The sequence below is a fragment of the Ovis aries genome, chromosome X (genome assembly GCF_016772045.2).
Source record: "Ovis aries strain OAR_USU_Benz2616 breed Rambouillet chromosome X, ARS-UI_Ramb_v3.0, whole genome shotgun sequence".
NCBI classification, from domain to species: domain Eukaryota; kingdom Metazoa; phylum Chordata; class Mammalia; order Artiodactyla; family Bovidae; genus Ovis; species Ovis aries.
The window spans coordinates 127451396-127469755 of NC_056080.1; the positions used below are offsets into that span (position 1 = coordinate 127451396).

At 40.6% G+C, this 18360-nt stretch overlaps 1 protein-coding gene across 1 annotated transcript; it reads right to left on the minus strand.

Moving 5' to 3' along the window:
* Nucleotides 1–2776: 2776 nt before the first annotated feature.
* Nucleotides 2777–18046, minus strand: LOC114111691 (nuclear cap-binding protein subunit 2-like). Its single transcript, XM_060407594.1, has one exon. It carries the CDS (start codon nucleotides 17938–17940, stop codon nucleotides 17647–17649), a length of 294 nt encoding a protein of 97 aa, XP_060263577.1. The 5' UTR covers nucleotides 17941–18046; the 3' UTR covers nucleotides 2777–17646.
* Nucleotides 18047–18360: the final 314 nt, after the last annotated feature.

An 18360-nucleotide genomic window follows, 5' to 3' on the forward strand; every position in this document is an offset into this window, starting at 1 on the left:
GCCCAGAATATTGGAGTAGGTAGCCTTTCCCTTCTCCAGGGGATCTTCCCAACCCAAGGATTGAACCCAGGTATCCTGCATTGCAGGTGGATTCTTTACCAGCTGAGCCACCAGGGAAGCCCAAGAATAATGGAGTGGGTAGTCTATCACTTCTCCAGTGGATATTTGCTACCCAGGAATCGAACTGGGGTCTACTGCATTGTAGGCGGATTCTTTACCAACTGAGCTATCAGGGAAGTGCTTCTAAATAAACTAGGCCCCTTGTATTATTCTCCTTCTTAACCTCTTGTTTGTTTCTTTGGTAGAACTTACTATAATTTATAATTATCCCATTTATTTACCTTTTTGTTGGTCTCCTCTTTGGGCAGAATTCTGTGGGACTGGCTCGTCTCTACTCCACATGATGTTGGATGGAGCTGCTTGACTAATTCTGGAGGATCCAATATGGCCCCACTAACAAGACCTTTGTGCTCACTGTCAACTGGGGCACCTTAATTCTCCTTGTGGCCTGTTTCTACCTGAGGAAAGCTTGGAGTTCTCTACATAGCAGCCACATTCAGAGGGTAAAAACAGAAGATGGATGACAAAAACAATCACAATATTGTAAAGTAATTAAGCTCCAATTAAAATAAATAAATTTATACTAAAAAAAGAAATAAAATAAATAATTTAAAATAGAGACGCTGCAAAACCTCTTAAGACCTAGCACTGACAAGTTTACATATCATTCCTGTCCCCTTCAAAGCAAATCATAGGACCATCCCAGATTCAAGAAGAAGAGGGAAAGTTCCAATTTTTGATAGAAGGAGTAGAAAAGTCACATTACAAAATGGGCATGCTGAATGGGAGAGATTATTAGTCATACAATCTACCACACTCAAATATCCAAATGGCTCAGTCTTTCACCTCTTAAAGATTTTTGCTCAAGAGACACTTTCTGAGTGAGGCCTTTGCTGACCACTCTAAATTGAAATCCCATCTACCCATTCCCTAAAGAGTGTTTTATTTTAACACTACAGAACTTATCTGGAGATGGAAATGGCAACCCACTCCAGTATTCTTGCTTGGGAAATCCCAAGGACAGAGGAGACTGATGGGCTACAGTCCGTGAGGTCACAAAGAGTCGACACAACTGAGCAACTGAACAGACAGAACTTATCACCACCCAACATGTATATTGCACATACTTATTGTCTGTCTTCTCCTTCTAGAATACAAAATCCATGAAGGCAGGGAATTTTGTCCATTTTGTTCATTACTATACTCCCAGAACCTACAGAGTGGTGGGCACATACTAGAAAGTCAGTAATTATTTAATGAATATGAATTTAAAAATAGTGAAACCTAAAAACATAGATACTTAGATATAGTATATAGATACTTAGATATATACTATAAGAATATTAAAGAATTTATAACTCATTAGTTTTCCCTCCTTTTCATCTCCCTGATTTCTTGGTAAGCCTTGAATAAGTTGTTATCTACAGATCTTATCTTAAAGAAAGTGAAAGTTGCTCAGTCCTGTCTGACTCTTTGTGACCCCCATGGACTGTATAGTCCGTGGAATTCTCCAGGCCAGAATACTGGAGTGGGTAGCCTTTCCCTTCTCCAGGGGGTCTTCCCAACCCAGGGATCAAACCCAGGTCTCCCGCATTGCAGGTGGATTATTTATGAGCTGAGCCACCAGGGAAGCCTAAGAATACTGGAGTGGGCAGCCTATCCCTTCTCCAGTGTATCTTTCTGACCCAGGAATTGAACCAGAATCTCCTGCATTGCAGGCATATTCTTTAGCAACTGAGCTACCAGGGAAGCCCACAGATCTTATCTCCCCACCAGCAAATGAACATATATAATAAAACATTGTGCTTTTTAGAGAAAAGCATGGGTTATCTCAATAAGAGAGTTTGAGGGGACTCCTATGAGATCAAATTTGAGATCCTATGAGGTGAGATGGGCTTCCAGGTGGCGCTAGTGGTAAAGAACTCGCCTGCCAGTGCAGGAGATGTAACAGGCATGGGTTTGATCTTGGGTCAGGAAGATCCTCTGGAGGAGGGCATGGCAACCCACTCCAATATTCTTGTCTGGAGAATGGACAGAGGACATTCCATGGACAGAGGAGCCCGACGGGTTTTAATCCATAGGGTCGCAAAGAGTTGGACACACTGAAGCGACTTAGCATCCACACATGAGGTGAGGTATAAGGCCATTTTCAGCTCATTATTTTGTACCCTGTGCCCAATTTATACCCACTGGGGACAACTAGTTAAAGTTCGGCGGTGGGGGGGGGGGGTTGGTTTCAGTCTGGAAATTTGGTGAAGATGAAAATCTCATTGTCCAATGCAAATAAATAAATCCAAAGGCATCAAGAGGACGAGAAAGTGTCTTTCAGGGAGGAGGTGATTTAAAGGTAGCATTATATATTCTTTCCAGTTATCCCTGGATTGAGATCAGATATTGGTCCAGTGCCCTATCCTTGCCAGGACAAAGGGACAGTTGCCCTAGAACAGAATATAGGGATGAATCCAAGTATCTGACTAAATATGCATCCTTCCTCTCCACAAAAGAAAGTGTTGGTGTGCTAGTACAATAGCAAAACCCATCAAGGAATGCAAATAGGAAGAGGGTGGGTTGGGGGTAAAAGTAGGGTTATAGGGAAGGTAAGCCTTATGTAAGAAATTTTAAATTGAAGAAGCCTTCAATACTACCAGGATATACACAGATAAAATAGCCTGCCTATCCCTATATCTGTTCATATCCAACAAATTTTTATTCAATGTGATTTTTAAAAACAGCTTTATTGAAATATGTCACATACCACACAATTCATCCATTTAAAGGCTTTAATATATTCACAGAGTTGTGCAAACATCACTACAATCACTTTGGAACATTTTCACTACCCCCCAAAGAAATCTCATACCCAATAGTGATCATTCCCCACCAACTCCCTGGATCCTGGCAAATATTAATCTGCCTTTCTGTCTCCACGGATTTGTCTACTGTGGACATTTCACATAAATGTCCTTTTTTACTGGGGTCTCTCAGCATAATGTGCATGTGCAACTTCACTTCTTTTTGGGGTCAAATGATGTTTTATTGTATGGATATACCACATTTTATTTATCCATTCATTGGTAGGTGGATGTTTGAGTGGTTTCCACTTTTTGGCTCTAATTTATGGTGCTATGAACATTCATGTACAAATTTTTGTGTGAACATGTTTTCATTTCTCTTGGGTATAAAACTCTGAGAAGAATTGCTAGGTCATTTGGTAACACTTTGTTTAACATTCCAAGGAACTACCAGACTATTATCAAAGCAACCATACCACGTTATATTCCCATCAGCAGTGTATATGAGTTCCAGTTTCTCTACATCCTCATCGACATTTGTTATGAGAATCTGACTTTTTGGTTACAGCCATCCAACTGTTTGTGAAGTAGTATCTTACTGTGGTTTTGCTTTGCATTTCTCTTATTGCTAAGGATACTGAATATCTTTTCATGTGGTTATTGACCATGGGTTTTTTTTTTTCCTTTGGAGAAATGTCTATTCATCTTTGCCCATTTATAGAATTTTTTGGTCTTTTTAATTCAATTGTAAGAATTCTTTATATATTCTAGATATGTTCCTTATTAGATATATGATTTGCAAAATGTTTCTCCCATTCTGTGAATTGTTTTTCTACTTTTCTAGTGGTGTCCTTTGAAGCAGAAAAGTTTTAAATTTTTGATGATATTCAATTATCTAAGTTTTATTTGACTTCTGGTGCCATAACTAAGAAATCATTGCCTATGCCAAAGTCTTGAAGATTTATGTTTTCTCCTAAGAGTTTTATAGTTTTAGCTATCTAACCCATTTAAAATTAATTTATGTGTATGGTGTATGATAATCAACTTCACTCCTTTGCATGTGGATATCCACTTAAAGTTGTTCCTGTCCCATTTGCTTTAAAGGCTATCTTTTCCCTCATTGACAAAAATAATTTGGCTGTAAACGTGAAAGTTTACTTCTGGACTCTCTATTCTAGTTGATCTATCAGGTGGGCAGAATTGAGCACTAGGTGCTTAGTCACTCGGTTGTGTCTGACTCTTTGTGACCCCATGGACTACAGCCCACCAGGCTCCTCTGTCCATGAGATTTCCCAGGCAAGAATACTGGAGTGGGTTGCCATTTCCTTCTCCAGGGGATCTTCCTGACCCAGGGATCAAACCGGGGTCTCCTGCATTGAGGGCAGATTCCTTACTATCTGAGCCATCAGGGAAGCCCATTGATCTATGCGTCTATTCTTATGTCAGTACAACATTGTCCTGTTTACTGTAGCTTTGTAGTATGTTTTGAAATCAGTAAGTGTAAGCCTTCCAACTTGGTTCTTCTTTCTTTTTCCTCCACCTCTCCCAATCTTTATTTTTAAAATTTATTTATTTATTTAAATTGGAGGCTAATTACTTTACAATATTGTAGTGGGTTTTGCCATACATTGACATGAATCAGCCATGGGTGCACATGTGTTCCCCATCCTGAACCCCCTCCCACCTCCCTCCCCATCCCATCCCTCTGGGTCATCCCAGTGCACCAGCCGTGAGCACCCTGTCTCATACCTCGAACCTGGACTGGCGATCTGTTTCACATATGATAATATACATGTTTTAATGCTATTCTCACAAATCATCCCACCCTTGCCTTCTGCCACAGAGTCCAAAAGACTGTTTTACACATCTGTGCCTCTTTTGCTGTCTCACATATAGGGTCACTGTTACCATCTTTCTTAATTCCATATATATGTGTTAGTATACTGTATTGGTGTTTTTCTGACTTACTTCACTTTGTATAACAGGCTCCAGTTTCATCCACCTCATTAGAACTGATTCAAATGCATTCTTTTTTATAGCTGAGTAATACTCCATTGTGTATATGTACCACAGCTTTCTTATCCATTCATCTGCTGATGGACATCTAGGTTGTTTCCACATCCTGGCTATTATAAACAGTGCTGTGATGAACATTGGGGTGCAGGTGTCTCTTTCCATTCTGGTTTCCTCAGTGTGTATGCCCAGCAGTGGGATTGCTGGGTCATATGGCAGTTCTATTTCCAGTTTTTTAAGAAATCTCCACACTTTTCTCCATAGTGGCTGTACTAGTTTCCATTTCCATCAACAGTGTAAGAGGGTTCCCCTTTCTCCACACCCTCTCTAGCATTTACTGTTTGTAGACTTTTTGATAGTGGCCATTCTGACCGTCATGAGACAGTACCTCATTGTGGTTTTGATTTGCATTCCTCTGATAATGAGTGATGTTGAGCATCTTTTCATGTGTTTGTTAGCCATCTGTATGTCTTCTTTGGAGAAATGTCTGCTAGTTCTTTGGCCCACTTTTCATTGGGTCGTTTATTTTTCTGGAATTGAGGTGCATGAGCTGCTTGTATATTTTTTCAGATTAATTCTTTGTCAGTTGTTTTGTTGGCTATTCAGTTCAGTTCAGTTGATTAGTCACGTCCTACTCTTTGCGACCCCATGAACCACAGCATGCCAGGCCTCCCTGTCCATCACCAACTGCTGGAGTCTACCCAAACCCATGTCCATCGAGACAATGATGCCATCCAACCATCTCATCCTCTGTCGTCCCCTTCTCCTGCCTTCAATCTTTCCCAGCATCAGGGTCTTTTCAAATGAGTCAGCTCTCCACATCAGGTGGCCAAAGTGTTGCAGCTTCAGCCTCAACATCAGTCCTTCCAATGAACACCCAGGATGGACTGGTTGGATCTCCTTGCAGTCCAAGGGACTCTCAAGAGTCTTCTCCAACACCACGGTTCAAAAGCATCAATTCTTCGGCACTCAGCTTTCTTTACAGTCCAGCTCTCACATTGATACATGACTGCTGGAAAAACCATAGCCTTGACTAGATGGACCTTTGTTGACAATGTAATGTCTCTGCTTTCTAATATGCTGTCTAGGTTTGTCATCACTTTCCTTCCAAGGAGTAAGCATCATTTAATTTCATGGCTGCAATCACCATCTGCAATGATCTTGGAACCCAAAAAAATAAAGTCAACCACTGTTTCCACTGTTTCCCCATCTATGTACCATGAAGTGATGGGACCAGATGCCATGATCTTAGTTTTTTGAATGTTGAGCTTAAAGCCAACTTTTCACTCTCCTCTTTCACTTTCATCAGGAGGCTCTTTAGTTCTTCTTCACTTTCTGCCATAAGGGTGGTGTCATCTGCATATCTGAGGTTATTGATATTTCTCCCAGCAATGTTGATTCCAGCTTGTGCTTCCACCAGCCCAGCATTTCTCATGAAAAGGCAAAAAGATAGGACACAGAAAGATTAATTCCCCAGGTCCGTAGGTGCCCAATATGCTATTGGAGATCAGTGGAGAGATAACTCCAGAAAGAATGAAGGGATGGAGTTAAAGCAAAAACAACACCCAGTTATGGATGGGACTAGTGATAGAAGCAAGGTAATTTGCTATTATTTTCTCCAATTCTGAAGGCTGCCTTTTTACCTTGCTTATACTTTCCTTCATTGTGCAAAAACTTTCAAGTTTAATTAGGTCCCATTTGTTTATTTTTGCTTTTATTTCCATTAGTCTGGGAGGTGTGTCATAGAGGATCCTGCTGTGATTTATGTCAGAGAGCGTTTTGCCTATGTTCTTCTCTAGGAGATTATAGTTTCTGTTCTTATGTTTAGATCTTTAATCCACTTTGAGTTTATTTTTGTGTATGGTGTTAGAAAGTGTTCTAGTTTCATTCTTTTACAAGCGGTTGACCAGTTTTCCCAGCAACACTTGTTAAAAAGATTGTCTTTTCTCCACTGTATATTCTTGCTTCCTTTGTCAAAGGTGTCCATAGGTGCATGGATTTATCTCTGGGCTTTCTATTTTGTTCAATTGATCTATATTTTTGTCTTTGTGCCAGTACCATACTGTCTTGATGACTGTGGCTTTGTAGTAGAGCCTAAAGTCAGGCAGGTTGATTTGTTCAGTTCCATTCTTCTTTCTCAAGATTGCTTTGGCTATTCAAGGCTCTTTGTATTTCCATACAGATTGTGAAATTATTTGTTCTAGTTCTCTGAAAAATACCATTGGTAGCCTGATAGGGATTGCATTGAATCTATAAATTTCTTAGGGTAGTATACTCATTTTCACTATATTGATTCTTCCAGTCCATGAGCATGGTATATTTCTCCATCTATTTGTGTCCTCTTTGATTTCTTTCATCAGTGTTTTATAGTTTCCTATATAAAGGTCTTTTGTTTCCTTAGATAGATTTATTCCTAAGTATTTTATTCTTTTCGTTGCAATGGTGAATGGAATTGTTTCCTTAATTTCTCTGTTTTCTCACTGTTAGTGTATAAGAATGCAAGGGATTTCTGTGTGTTAATTTTATATCCTGCAACTTTACTATATTCATTGATTAGCTCTAGTAATTTTCTGGTGGAGTCTTTAGGGTTTTCTATGTAGTGGATCATGTCATCTGCAAACACTGAGAGTTTTACTTCTTCTTTTCCAATCTGGATTCCTTTTATTTCTTTTTCTTATCTGATTGCTGTGGCTAAAAATTCCAAAACTATATTGAATAGTAGTGGTGAGAGTAGGAACCCTTGTCTTGTTCCTGATTTTAGGGGAAATTCTTTCAATTTTTCACCATTGAGGATAATGTTTGCTATGGGTTTTCATATATGGCTTTTGTTATGTTGAGGCCTGTATTGTCTATTTTATTTATCTTCTCAAAGAACCAGCTTTTAGCTTTGTTGATTTTTGCTATGATCTTCTTTGTTTCTTTTTCATTTATTTCTGCCCTAATTTTTATGACTTCTTTCCTTCTACTAACCTCGGCTTCTTCATTTCCTCTTTTTCTAGTTGCTTTAGGTATAGAGTTAGGTTATTTATTTGATTTTTCTCTTGTTTCCTGAGGTAAGCTTATATTGCTATGAACCTTCCCCTTAGCACTGCTTTTACTGAATCCCATTGGTTTGGGGTTGTTGTGTTTTCATTTTCATTCATTTCTATTCATATTTTGATTTCTTTTTTGATTTCTTCTGTGATTTGTTGGTTATTCAGAAACATGTTTTTAGCCTCCATATGTTTCTAATAGTTTTTTTTTCCTGCCATTGACATCTAATCTTACAGCATTGTGATCAGAAAAGATGCTTGAAATGATTTCAATTTTTTTGAATTTACCAAGGCTAGATTTATGGCCCAGGATGTGATCTATCCTGGAGAAGGTTCCATGTGCACTTGAGAAAAAATGAAATTCATTGTTTTGGGGTGAAATGTCCTATAGATATCAATTAGGTTTAATTGGTCCATTGTATCACTTAAAGTTTGTGTTTCCTTGCTAATTTTCTGTTTAGTTGATCTATCCATAGGTGTGAGTGGGTATTAAAGTCTCCCACTATTATTGTGTTACTGTTAATTTCCCCTTTCATACTTGTTAGCATTTGCCTTACATATTGTGGTGCTCCTATGTTGGGTGCATATATAATTATTATATCTTCTTGGATTGATCCTTTGATCATTTTGCAGTGTCCTTCTTTGTCTCTCTTCACAGCCTTTATTTCAAAGTCTATCTTATCTGATATGAGTATTGATACTCCTGCTTTCTTTTGGTCTCCATTTCTGTGAAATATCTTTTTCCAGCCCTTCACTTTCAGTCTGTGTATGTCCCTTGTTTTGAGGTGGGTCTTCTGTAGACAGTATATATAGGGGTCTTGTTTTTGTATTCATTCAGCCAGTCTTTATCTTTTGGTTGGGGCATTCAACCCATTTACACTTAAGGTAATTATTGATAAGGAAGAAGTACAAGCAGGAATCAAGATTGCTGGGAGAAATACCAATAACCTCAGATATTCAGATGACACCACCCTTATGGCAGAAAGCAAAGAGGAACTAAAAAGCCTCTTGATGAAAGTGAAAGAGAGTGAAAAAGTTGGCTTAAAGTTCAACATTCAGAAAACTAAGATCATAGCATCTGGTCCCATCACTTCATGGGAAATAGATGGGAAACAGTGGAAACAGTGTCAGACTTTATTCTTTTGGGCTCCAAAATCACTGCAGATGGTGACTGCAGCCATGAAATTAAAAGACGCTTACTCCTTGGAAAGAAAGTTATGACCAACCTAGATAGTATATTCAAAAGCAGAGACTTTGCCAACAAAGGTCTGTCTAGTCAAGGCTATGGTTTTTCCAGTGGTCATGTATGGATGTGTGAGTTGGACTGTGCAAAAGGCTGAGTGCCAAAGAATGGATGCTTTTGAGCTTTGGTGTTGGAGAAGACTCTTGAGAGCCCCTTGGACTGCAAGGAGATCCAACCAGTCCATCCTAAAGGAAATCAGTCCTGGGTGTTCATTGGAAGGACTCATGCTAAAGCTGAAACTCCAATACTTTGGCCACCTCATGCAAAGAGTTGACTCATTGGAAAAGACTCTGATGCTGGGAGGGATTGGGGGCAGGAGGTGAAGGGGATGACAGAGGATGAGATGGCTGGATGGCATCACTGACTCAATGGATATGAGTCTGAGTGAACTCTGGGAGTTGGTGATGGACAGGGATGACTGGCGTGCTGTGATTCATGGGGTCACAAAGAGTCAGACACGACTAAGCAACTGAACTGAACTGATGATCCCGTTGCCATTTACTTTATTGTTTTGGGTTCGAGGTTATACACCCTTTCTGTGTTTCCCGTCTAGAGAAGATCCTTTAGCATTTGTTGAAGAGCTGGTTTGGTGGTGCTGAATTCTCTCAGCTTTTGCTTGTCTGTAAAGCTTTTGATTTCTCCTTCATATTTGAATGAGATCCTTGCTGGGTACAGTAATCTGGGCTGTAGACTTTTCTCTTTCATCACTTTAAGTATGTCCTGCCATTCCCTTCTGGCTTGAAGAGTTTCTATTGAAAGATCAGCTCTTATCCTTATGGGAATCCCCTTGTGTGTTATTTGTTGTTTTTCCCTTGCTGCTTTTATTTGTTCTTTGTGTTTGATGTTTGCTCATTTGATTGATATGTGTCTTGGGGTGTTTCTCCTTGGGTTTAATCCTACCTGGGACTCTCTGGGTTTCCTGGACTTCGGTGACTATTTCCTTCCCCATTTTACATTTTAGGGAAGTTTTCAACTATTATCTCCTGAAGTATTTTCTCGTGGCCTTTCTTTTTGTCTTCTTCTTCTGGGACCCCTATGATTCGAATGTTGGGGTGTTTAACATTGTCCCAGAGGTCTCTGAGGTTGTCCTCATTTCTTTTCATTCTTTTTTCTTTTTTCCTCTCTATTTCCACCATTCCATCTTCCACCTCACTTATCCTATCTTCTGCCTCCGTTATTCTACTGTTGGTTCCCTCCAGAGTGTGTTTGATCTCAGTTATTGCATTATTCATTACTGATTGATTCTTTTTTATTTCATCTAGGTCCTTGTTAAACATTTCTTGCATCTTCTCAATCCTTGTCTCCAGACTATTTATCTGTAACTCCATTTTGTTTTTGTGATTTTGGATTATTTTTTACTATCATTATTCTGAATTCTTTTTCAGGTAGACTCCCTATCTCCTCCTCTTTTGTTTGGTTTAGTGGGCATTTACCATGTTCCTTTACCTGCTGAATATTTCTCTGCTTTTTCATCTTGTTTAAATTGCTGTGTTTGGGGTGGCCTTTCTGTATGCTGGAAGTCTGTGGTTCCTCTTTATTGTGGAGGTTCCTCCCTGTGGGTGGGGTTGGACGAGTGGCTTGTCGAGGTTTCCTGGCTAGGGAAGCTTGCATGGGTATTCTTATGGGTGGAGCTATATCGCTTCTCTCTGGAGTGCAATGAAGTGTCCAGTAGTGAGTTTTGAGGTGTCTATGTGTTTGGTGTGACTTTGGCCGCCTGTATTTTAATGCTTAGGGTTATGTTCCTGCATTGTTGGAGAATTAGCTTGGTATGTCTTGCTCTGAAACTTGTTGGCTCTTGGGTGGAGCTTGGTTTCAGTGTAGATATGGAGGCTTTTAGATGAGCTCTTGTTGATTAATGTTCCCTGGAGTCGGGAGTTTTCTGGTGTTCTCAAGTTTTGGATTTAAGCCTCCTGCCTCTGGTTTTCAGTCTTATTCTTACAGCAGCCTCAAGACTTGTCCATCCATACTGCACTGATGATAAAACATCTGGGTGAATGGAGAAAAGAGATTCTCCACAGTGAGGAACACCCAGAGAGGTTCACAGAGTTACATGGATAAGGGAAGGAGGAGGGAGATAGAGGTAACCAGGAAGAGAAGCTGCTGCTGCTGCTGCTGCTGCTAAGTCACTTCAGTCATGTCCGACTCTGTGCGACCCCACAGACGGCAGCCCACCAGGCTCCCCCGTCCCTGGGATTCTCCAGGCAAAAACACTGAGGGGGAATCAAAAGGGGAGAGAGCAGTCTAGCTAATAATCAATTCCCTATGTGATCTCCACAGTCTGGAACACCCAGAGAGGTTCACGAAGTTACATAGAGAAGAGAAGAAGGAGGAAGGCGATAGAGGTGACCAGGAGGAGAAGAGGGGGAGTCAAAAGGAGAGAGACAGATCTAGCCAGTAATCAGTTCCGTACATGTTATCCACAGCCCGGAATACCCAAAGAGATTCACAGAGTTAGGTAGAGAAGAGAAGGGGGAGGGAGGAGATAGAGGTGACCTGGGGAGAAAAAGGAGAGTCAAAAGGGGGAGAGGGCAATCAAGCCAGTAATCACACTCCTAAGTAAAAATGGGTACTGAGGATTGGATACTTAAAGGTACAAAGTTGACAACAAATACCAAAAGGCAAAAGTTAAAAATCTAGAGTAGAGGTTAGACTCTCAAAAATGCAATATTAAAAAAGAAACGAAATCACAAACATTATAAAAAATATATGTGAAATTCGCTTTAAAAATGGGGTCTCTTTTTGCAAGGTAATAGTAGGTTATATAGATGAAGATTAAAGGAGTAATAAAGAACTTAAATTTTTTTTAAAATGATAATAGTAAAAATATCTAGGAATTTCTCTGGAGTTGTTGAGGGCAGTGTGGGGTCAGTTCAGTTCCAGACAGTTCCTTGTTCCATCTTATACTTCTTCTCAAGGTCTATAAGCCCCTTCCAACGTAGTTAGTGCTAACTACAGGGTTTTAATCTGTTGCACCTGTCACTTCCAAAGCGGTTCCCTCTTCTTTGTTTGTCTTCCTCTGTTGGGCTTCCCTGGTGGCTCAGAGGTTAAAGCATCTGCCTGCTAATACAGGAGACCTGGGTTCGATCCCTGGGTCAGGAAGTTCCCCTGGAGAAGGAAATGGCAACCCACTCCAGTATTCTTGCCTGGAGAATCCCAAGGATGGGGGAGCCTGGTAAGCCCCAGTTCACGGGATCCCAAAGAGTCGGACATGACTGAGCAACTTCACTTTCTTTCTGTTTGCAAGTCTCTTCAGTGTCTAATTTCTGCCCTGACACAAGGGAGTGAAGGTGGACACTTATTTAGGTTCAGTTGTGCTGTGGGGAGGGAGGAACACTGCAAACAAATCCCACTGGCGTGTGTGGGGAATGCTTGCAGTGTCTGGGCCACATTGGGTGCCCCCCACTCATGGCATGTGTGCTTTCCCAGTCTACACTGCTCAGGCTCCAGGTTGCTCTGCAGGGGAACTGTCTAAAGTGGGCCCTAAGTTGTGTGCACCTCCCAGGTCTAAGCCGCTCAGGTTCAGGTTCTCGGGTACTCCACAAAGGCAGACTAGGTTGGGCCTGTGTTTTGTGCCCTTCCCGGGTCTGAGCATCTCAGGCGACCAGGTGCTTGGCAAGCACACTCTCCCTAGGTGGATGGTGCATCTTATCACTTCCCCAGTCCCAGTCACTCAGTTTCCTGGGTGTGCAGCGGGAGCGCTGTCTCAGGTGTGCCATGTGTCTCCTCTGGGGAGCTGATCTCTGGCTGCAACCCTCCTGGTGGATGTCAACTGTCCAAGATCCCAAGAAGACTTGGTTAGCACCTGGGATCCTGCTCACAGTTTGGTAGAGGATGCCATCTCTGGGGCCAAGATTGCCCCTCACCTTCTGGCTCTGGCTGTCGCTCGCCCACCTCTCTGCCTCTGGCGGGGAATGGGCTGGTCTGCAGCCAGCTAGCTCTCCTCTGGTATTCACTCAGTCCTTTGTTCTGTGAGTGGACCCAGCAGTGCCTTAGGTTACAGCTTTTCATGGGAAAGTTCTCTCTCTTTTTTCTCTCTTTCCCTGGCTATCTCACAGTTTGGGTTGCTATCTCATGTTAGTTCCCTCAGATTGTCCTCAGGGCATTTAGGCCGGGTCCTTACCCTAAGCATGCAACGTGTGCCTCCCTGTTCAGCCCCTGCTTGCTGGTGGTGGACACGAGTGTCTGGGCTACTTCTCCACTGGGAGTTGTGGTTAGGCACGTAATCTGTGGTGTTTTTTTTTTCCCTTCCCGGTTATGTTGCCCCCTGAGATGCCAAAACTCCCCACAGACCCGCCAATGAGAAGGTTTCCTGGTGTTTGGAAACTTCTCCTTCACAACTCCCTCCCTGGGATGGGTCTCCATCTCTAACTCTTTTGTTTCTCTTTTTATCTTTTATATTTTGTCCTACCTCCTTTCAAAGACAATGGGCTGCCTTTCTGGGTGCCTGGTGTCCTCCGCCAGCATTCAGAAGTTGTTTTGCTCAGCGTTCAAATTTGCTCAGCATTCAAATGATCTTTTGATGAATTTGAGGGGGAGAAAGTGGTCTCCCTGTCCTATTCCTCCTCTGCCATCTTAGGACCGCTCCCCTTGGTTCTTCTTTTTCAAGATTTTTTTTAGCTATTCTATTACATTTCCATATGAGCTTTTGGATCAGCCTGTCGATTTCTTTAAAAAAAAAAAAAAAGCCAGCTGGGGTTTCAGTAGGAATTGGATTTAAGCTACTGATCAGTTTGAGAGATATTGTCCTCTTAACAATATTAATAAGCCTTCCAATCCATTAATATGGAATACTTTTTCCATTTATTTAAGCCTTCTTCAATTTCTTTCAAACAATATTTTGTAGTTTTCAGAATGCAAAGCAGACACTTCTTGTGTATTTTTTCCTAAGTATTTTATTCCTTTTTATGCTATTTTAAATGGAATTGCTTTCTTAATTTCATTTTGGATTTTTTATTCCCAGTTCATAGAAGTGCAATTGATTTTTATATATTGATTTTATCTCCTGCAACTTTGCTGAGCTATTAGCTCTAGTAGTTCTCTTTTTAGTGGACTCCTTGGGATTTTCTCTCTACAAGATCATGCAACCTGCAAATAAAGAATTTTACTTTTTCCTTTTCAATTTGAAAGACTTTTATTTCATTTTCTTGCCTAATTAATCTTAGCTTAAAATCTCCAGCAGAATATTGAACAAAAGTCTACTGTTTCTGATCTTAGAGGGAAAACTTTCAGTCTTTCACCATTGACTATGGGGTTTTCATAGATAGCCTTTATCAGAGTGAGGAAGTTCTGTTCTATTCCTATTTTGTTGGTCTTTTTTGTCGTGCAAAGGGAATTGAATTTTTTCAAATATTTTTCTGCATCTATTAAGATTATCATGTGATTTTTATCCTTTAGTCTACTGATTTATTCAACATGATTTTGAAGAATATTTTATATTGTAAGAACTACTGGAAGAGTCCTCTAGCTACACGGTATGAAAGTTCCTTTAACTTAACTGACAGTATGCTTCATAAGACATTGTTAAATGCTTAAAGACATATTTGGGAGCAGGCTAAGTGGGTAGCCACTAGGAGGAGTGGTTGGGAGATATGCCAAGTTACTCCTCCAGAAACATCCTGTGATAAAAACAAAATTTTAATCCCATGACTTGAAAAGTCTCTTTTTCTATTTTAGGGAAGTTGCAAAGAGGAGACACTAAAAACTCAGTAAACTCCATTGCTGTATGCAGAGTAAGCTAAATTGGCCAGAAATGCATGTCAGGTGCTCCTCTTTCTCCCTGAGAGTAAAAATAAATATGGCTGGGTAGAGTTCTCGACATCAAGACAGAAAGGCTTGAGAAGCTTGCTTGAGGGAAAGAGGGCTCAGATATGATGTAGTCAGTGGGGCAATTTCTGGAGAAAGAAAACTCTAATAGAGGTTTGGACCTCCCGTCCTGACTGAAGATAAGGGAAAGAGATAATAGAGTACCCTGCTTAACACCACCTTCGATGGAGACTCCTTGGTTTGAACCCCAGCTCTGCCACTTACTAGTTGGTGCCCTTACCTCTCTGAGCCTCTGTTTTCTCATCTATGTAAGGGGCATAGAGTTGTTAAGAATAAATGAAATTGTGTTTTAAAGCCTCCCTCAAAATGCCCAGAACTTAATAACCATAAAAATTGGCATTCCCTTTCTTCTCCTACTCAGGAAAGTATGTTACTGATGAGAGAGAATAACATCAGGACACAGGGTGAAGAAATCAAGAGTAAGATGGGGATTTTATCGAAATTCCCAGATGAAAGGTCATGAACCCTGGAGAGGTATGTTTGGGCTCCTGAGAAAACAGTTTAAATCCTTTATACAAGAATAAAATTAAGAAAAAGTAATCGGTATCAGAGTACTTTCAGCTGCATGTCAACAAGCTGGTTTACAGGATAAAATACTGTATTATCTCACATAATAGGATATCCAAACATGGTGTGTGCTACAAGGCTAGTTGATTCAGCATCTGGGCAATTTCATGAAAGACACAGTTGCTTTGGTTCTTCTTTCCATCATCTAAAGAGCCCAATTCATCCTAGGGCTTGTTTCTCTTGTGGTTGTAAGAAGGCCATTTGTAGCAATCACTGTACACATACTTATTCACATGCAGTGGGAAGGAGAGAGACAATGGTTCATTCAAATATAAATTTAAAATCCTTCATTTGTCTTACTGGGGTCCCCATTGGTCATTGTCCACCTATGGCCTTATTAATAACTAATCTCATGGGATTGTAAACCTCTGATTGGCTTAATAATTGGATTCCTAAACCAATAATTAACAAGAAAGAGGGAATTACCATAACTGATTCACATGACTGATAGTGGATAAGCCTTTTGGGCCCCCAAAGGAGGATGATCATGGCATGGAGAAGAACCCCCAGGCAATCAGCAATGAGAATGTAGTTTGAGGAACAGACTTCAGTGATTTTAAGCCACTAAGGCTTTTGGGGTTGTTTGTCACTGCAGCATAAGCTAACCTATGTTGTAACAATATAAAATGTAAGTAAAATGTTGCAAACTATATTGAGAGCATTGAGAGAAGAGAAGTGCCAGTGGGGGTGTAACTGAGCTACATCCTCATCTCTGAAAGCAGGAAGTCAATAGATGACATTTTTTTAGACGACATTTAAAATTAAAATAAACAGTGTAAGTAGTCATGTTATTTAGAAATATGGAGAAAACTACCAGGAAAGATACCAGAGTCATTCAGTTCAGTCACTCAGTCGTGTCTGACTCTTTGTGACCACATGGACTGCAGCATACCAGGCTTCCCTGTCCATCACCAACTCCCGGGGCTTGCTCAAACTCATGTCCATCGAGTCAGTGATGCCATCCAACCATCTCATCCTCTTTTGTCCCCTTTTCCTCATGCCCTCAATCTTTCCCAGCATCAGAGTCTTTTCCAGTGAGTCAGTTCTTTGCATCAGGTGGCCAAAGTGTTGGAGTTTCAGCTTCAGCATCAGTCCTTCCAATGAATATTCAGGGTTGATTTCCTTTAGGATGGACTGGTTGGATCTCCTTGCAGTCCAAGGGACTCTCAAGAGTCTTCTTCAACACCACAGTTCAAAAGCATCAATACTTTGGTGCTCAGCTTTCTTCACAGTCCAACTCTCACATCCATACATGACTACTGGAAAAACCATAGCTTTGACTAGACAGACCTCTGTTGGTAAAGTAATGTCTCTGCTTTTTAATATGCTGTCTAGGTTGGTCATAACTTTTCTTCCAAGGAGCAAGTGTCTTTTAACTTCATGGCTGCAGTCACCATCTGCATTGATTTTGGAGTCCAAGAAAATAAAGTCTGTCACTGTTTCCATTATTTCCCCATCTATTTGCCATGAAGTGATGGGATGGGATGCCATGATCTTAGTTTTCTGAATGTTGAGTTTTAAGCCAACTTTTTCACTCTCTTCTTTCACTTTCATCAAGAGGCTCTTTAGTTCTTTTTAGCTTTCTGCCATAAGATACCAAAAGAAGCTGCTAAAATAATTGAAAGTTATTAGCCAGGGAATAGGCCTAGGGTAGGAAGGGGTAGGGCAGGAGGATTTTTGCTTTCCTTATAGTCTCTTCTGGATTTTTTTTAATACTTTATAATAATGTGCTTATATTCCTTTAATGGCTTTTTAAATTGTTTCCAATTATTTGACTTTATTTTATGCAAAGTCTACAAAATGATCATTTCAGGTTCTGGGAACACGGTCATAAAATCCAGCTGAAATCTTCCTGAATGGGAAGTTGTACTTTTCATGACTCATATCTCACATAGCTAATTTATTCCTGAAGGACATTTCACTTTTGACCACCTGATGATCAAACTGGTAACCTGACAACCAGTCTCAAAATTAAGATAAGAACAAGAGATTATTTTTATTTGCACCACTTAATATCATTTCAGAGAGAAAAATACATCAATAGGGCTTCTGCCCAGCAAATAGAGTAATTTAAATTTGTTATGAAATGGGCTATTTGCTGGCCTGGCATTGTTCTTTAACAAAGAGTTTTTGAATGGATTCCTCTCCTACCAGGGACCTGAGCCTGTTTTCCAAAACCTTCTCTATCATCATTGAAGTCTTCATGAAACTCATCTCTTAACTGGCCCCCAGATTGACCATGGCCATATTGTCTGCCCTCTCTTAAGCCTAGATCCCAATCTGTGAGGATAATATGGTCATCTAGGCTGGTGCCATTTAGGAATTGCATGGCATTTTCAGCCTCAGCTCTGTTAAAGTATTCTATGAAACAGAAACCATAGGCCATTTTCTTTATTTTATCCAGGCCCATATAAACATTCTCGATGTCACTGCATGTACTAAAGAGCTCATATATCAGAGCTTATCATATATCAGTAATCTTTCTTGCTCGTTGTTGTCACCACTAAACTTCTGGTCCCAGTACTCGCTCAGCTCCAGGGAGGAGTCATTGCACAGAATGCTTAGGTCATTGGATGTGGCGCCATGTGGGCACCGTGAGGGCGGTTCCTGATCCAGCTTAGCAGTAGCGACACCGCCAAAGAAGCCCTAAATTAAATTTTAAAGAAAGTAAAGTTACAAGGAGGGAAACTGAAATACAAACTTGTGTGTATTTGAGGTTTGCATCCAGAGGCATAGACAACCTCAGCTCTTGACTGTGAAAATCACATCAAGGCAAACCGAAAATGATAAGTTCCAAGTCCCAGGAACATGGTCATAAAATCCAGTTTAG

Excerpts from the sequence above, each read along its gene's own strand:
- LOC114111691 (XM_060407594.1), bottom strand. The coding sequence starts at position 17,940 with ATGGGCCTGGATAAAATAAAGAAAATGGCCTATGGTTTCTGTTTCATA.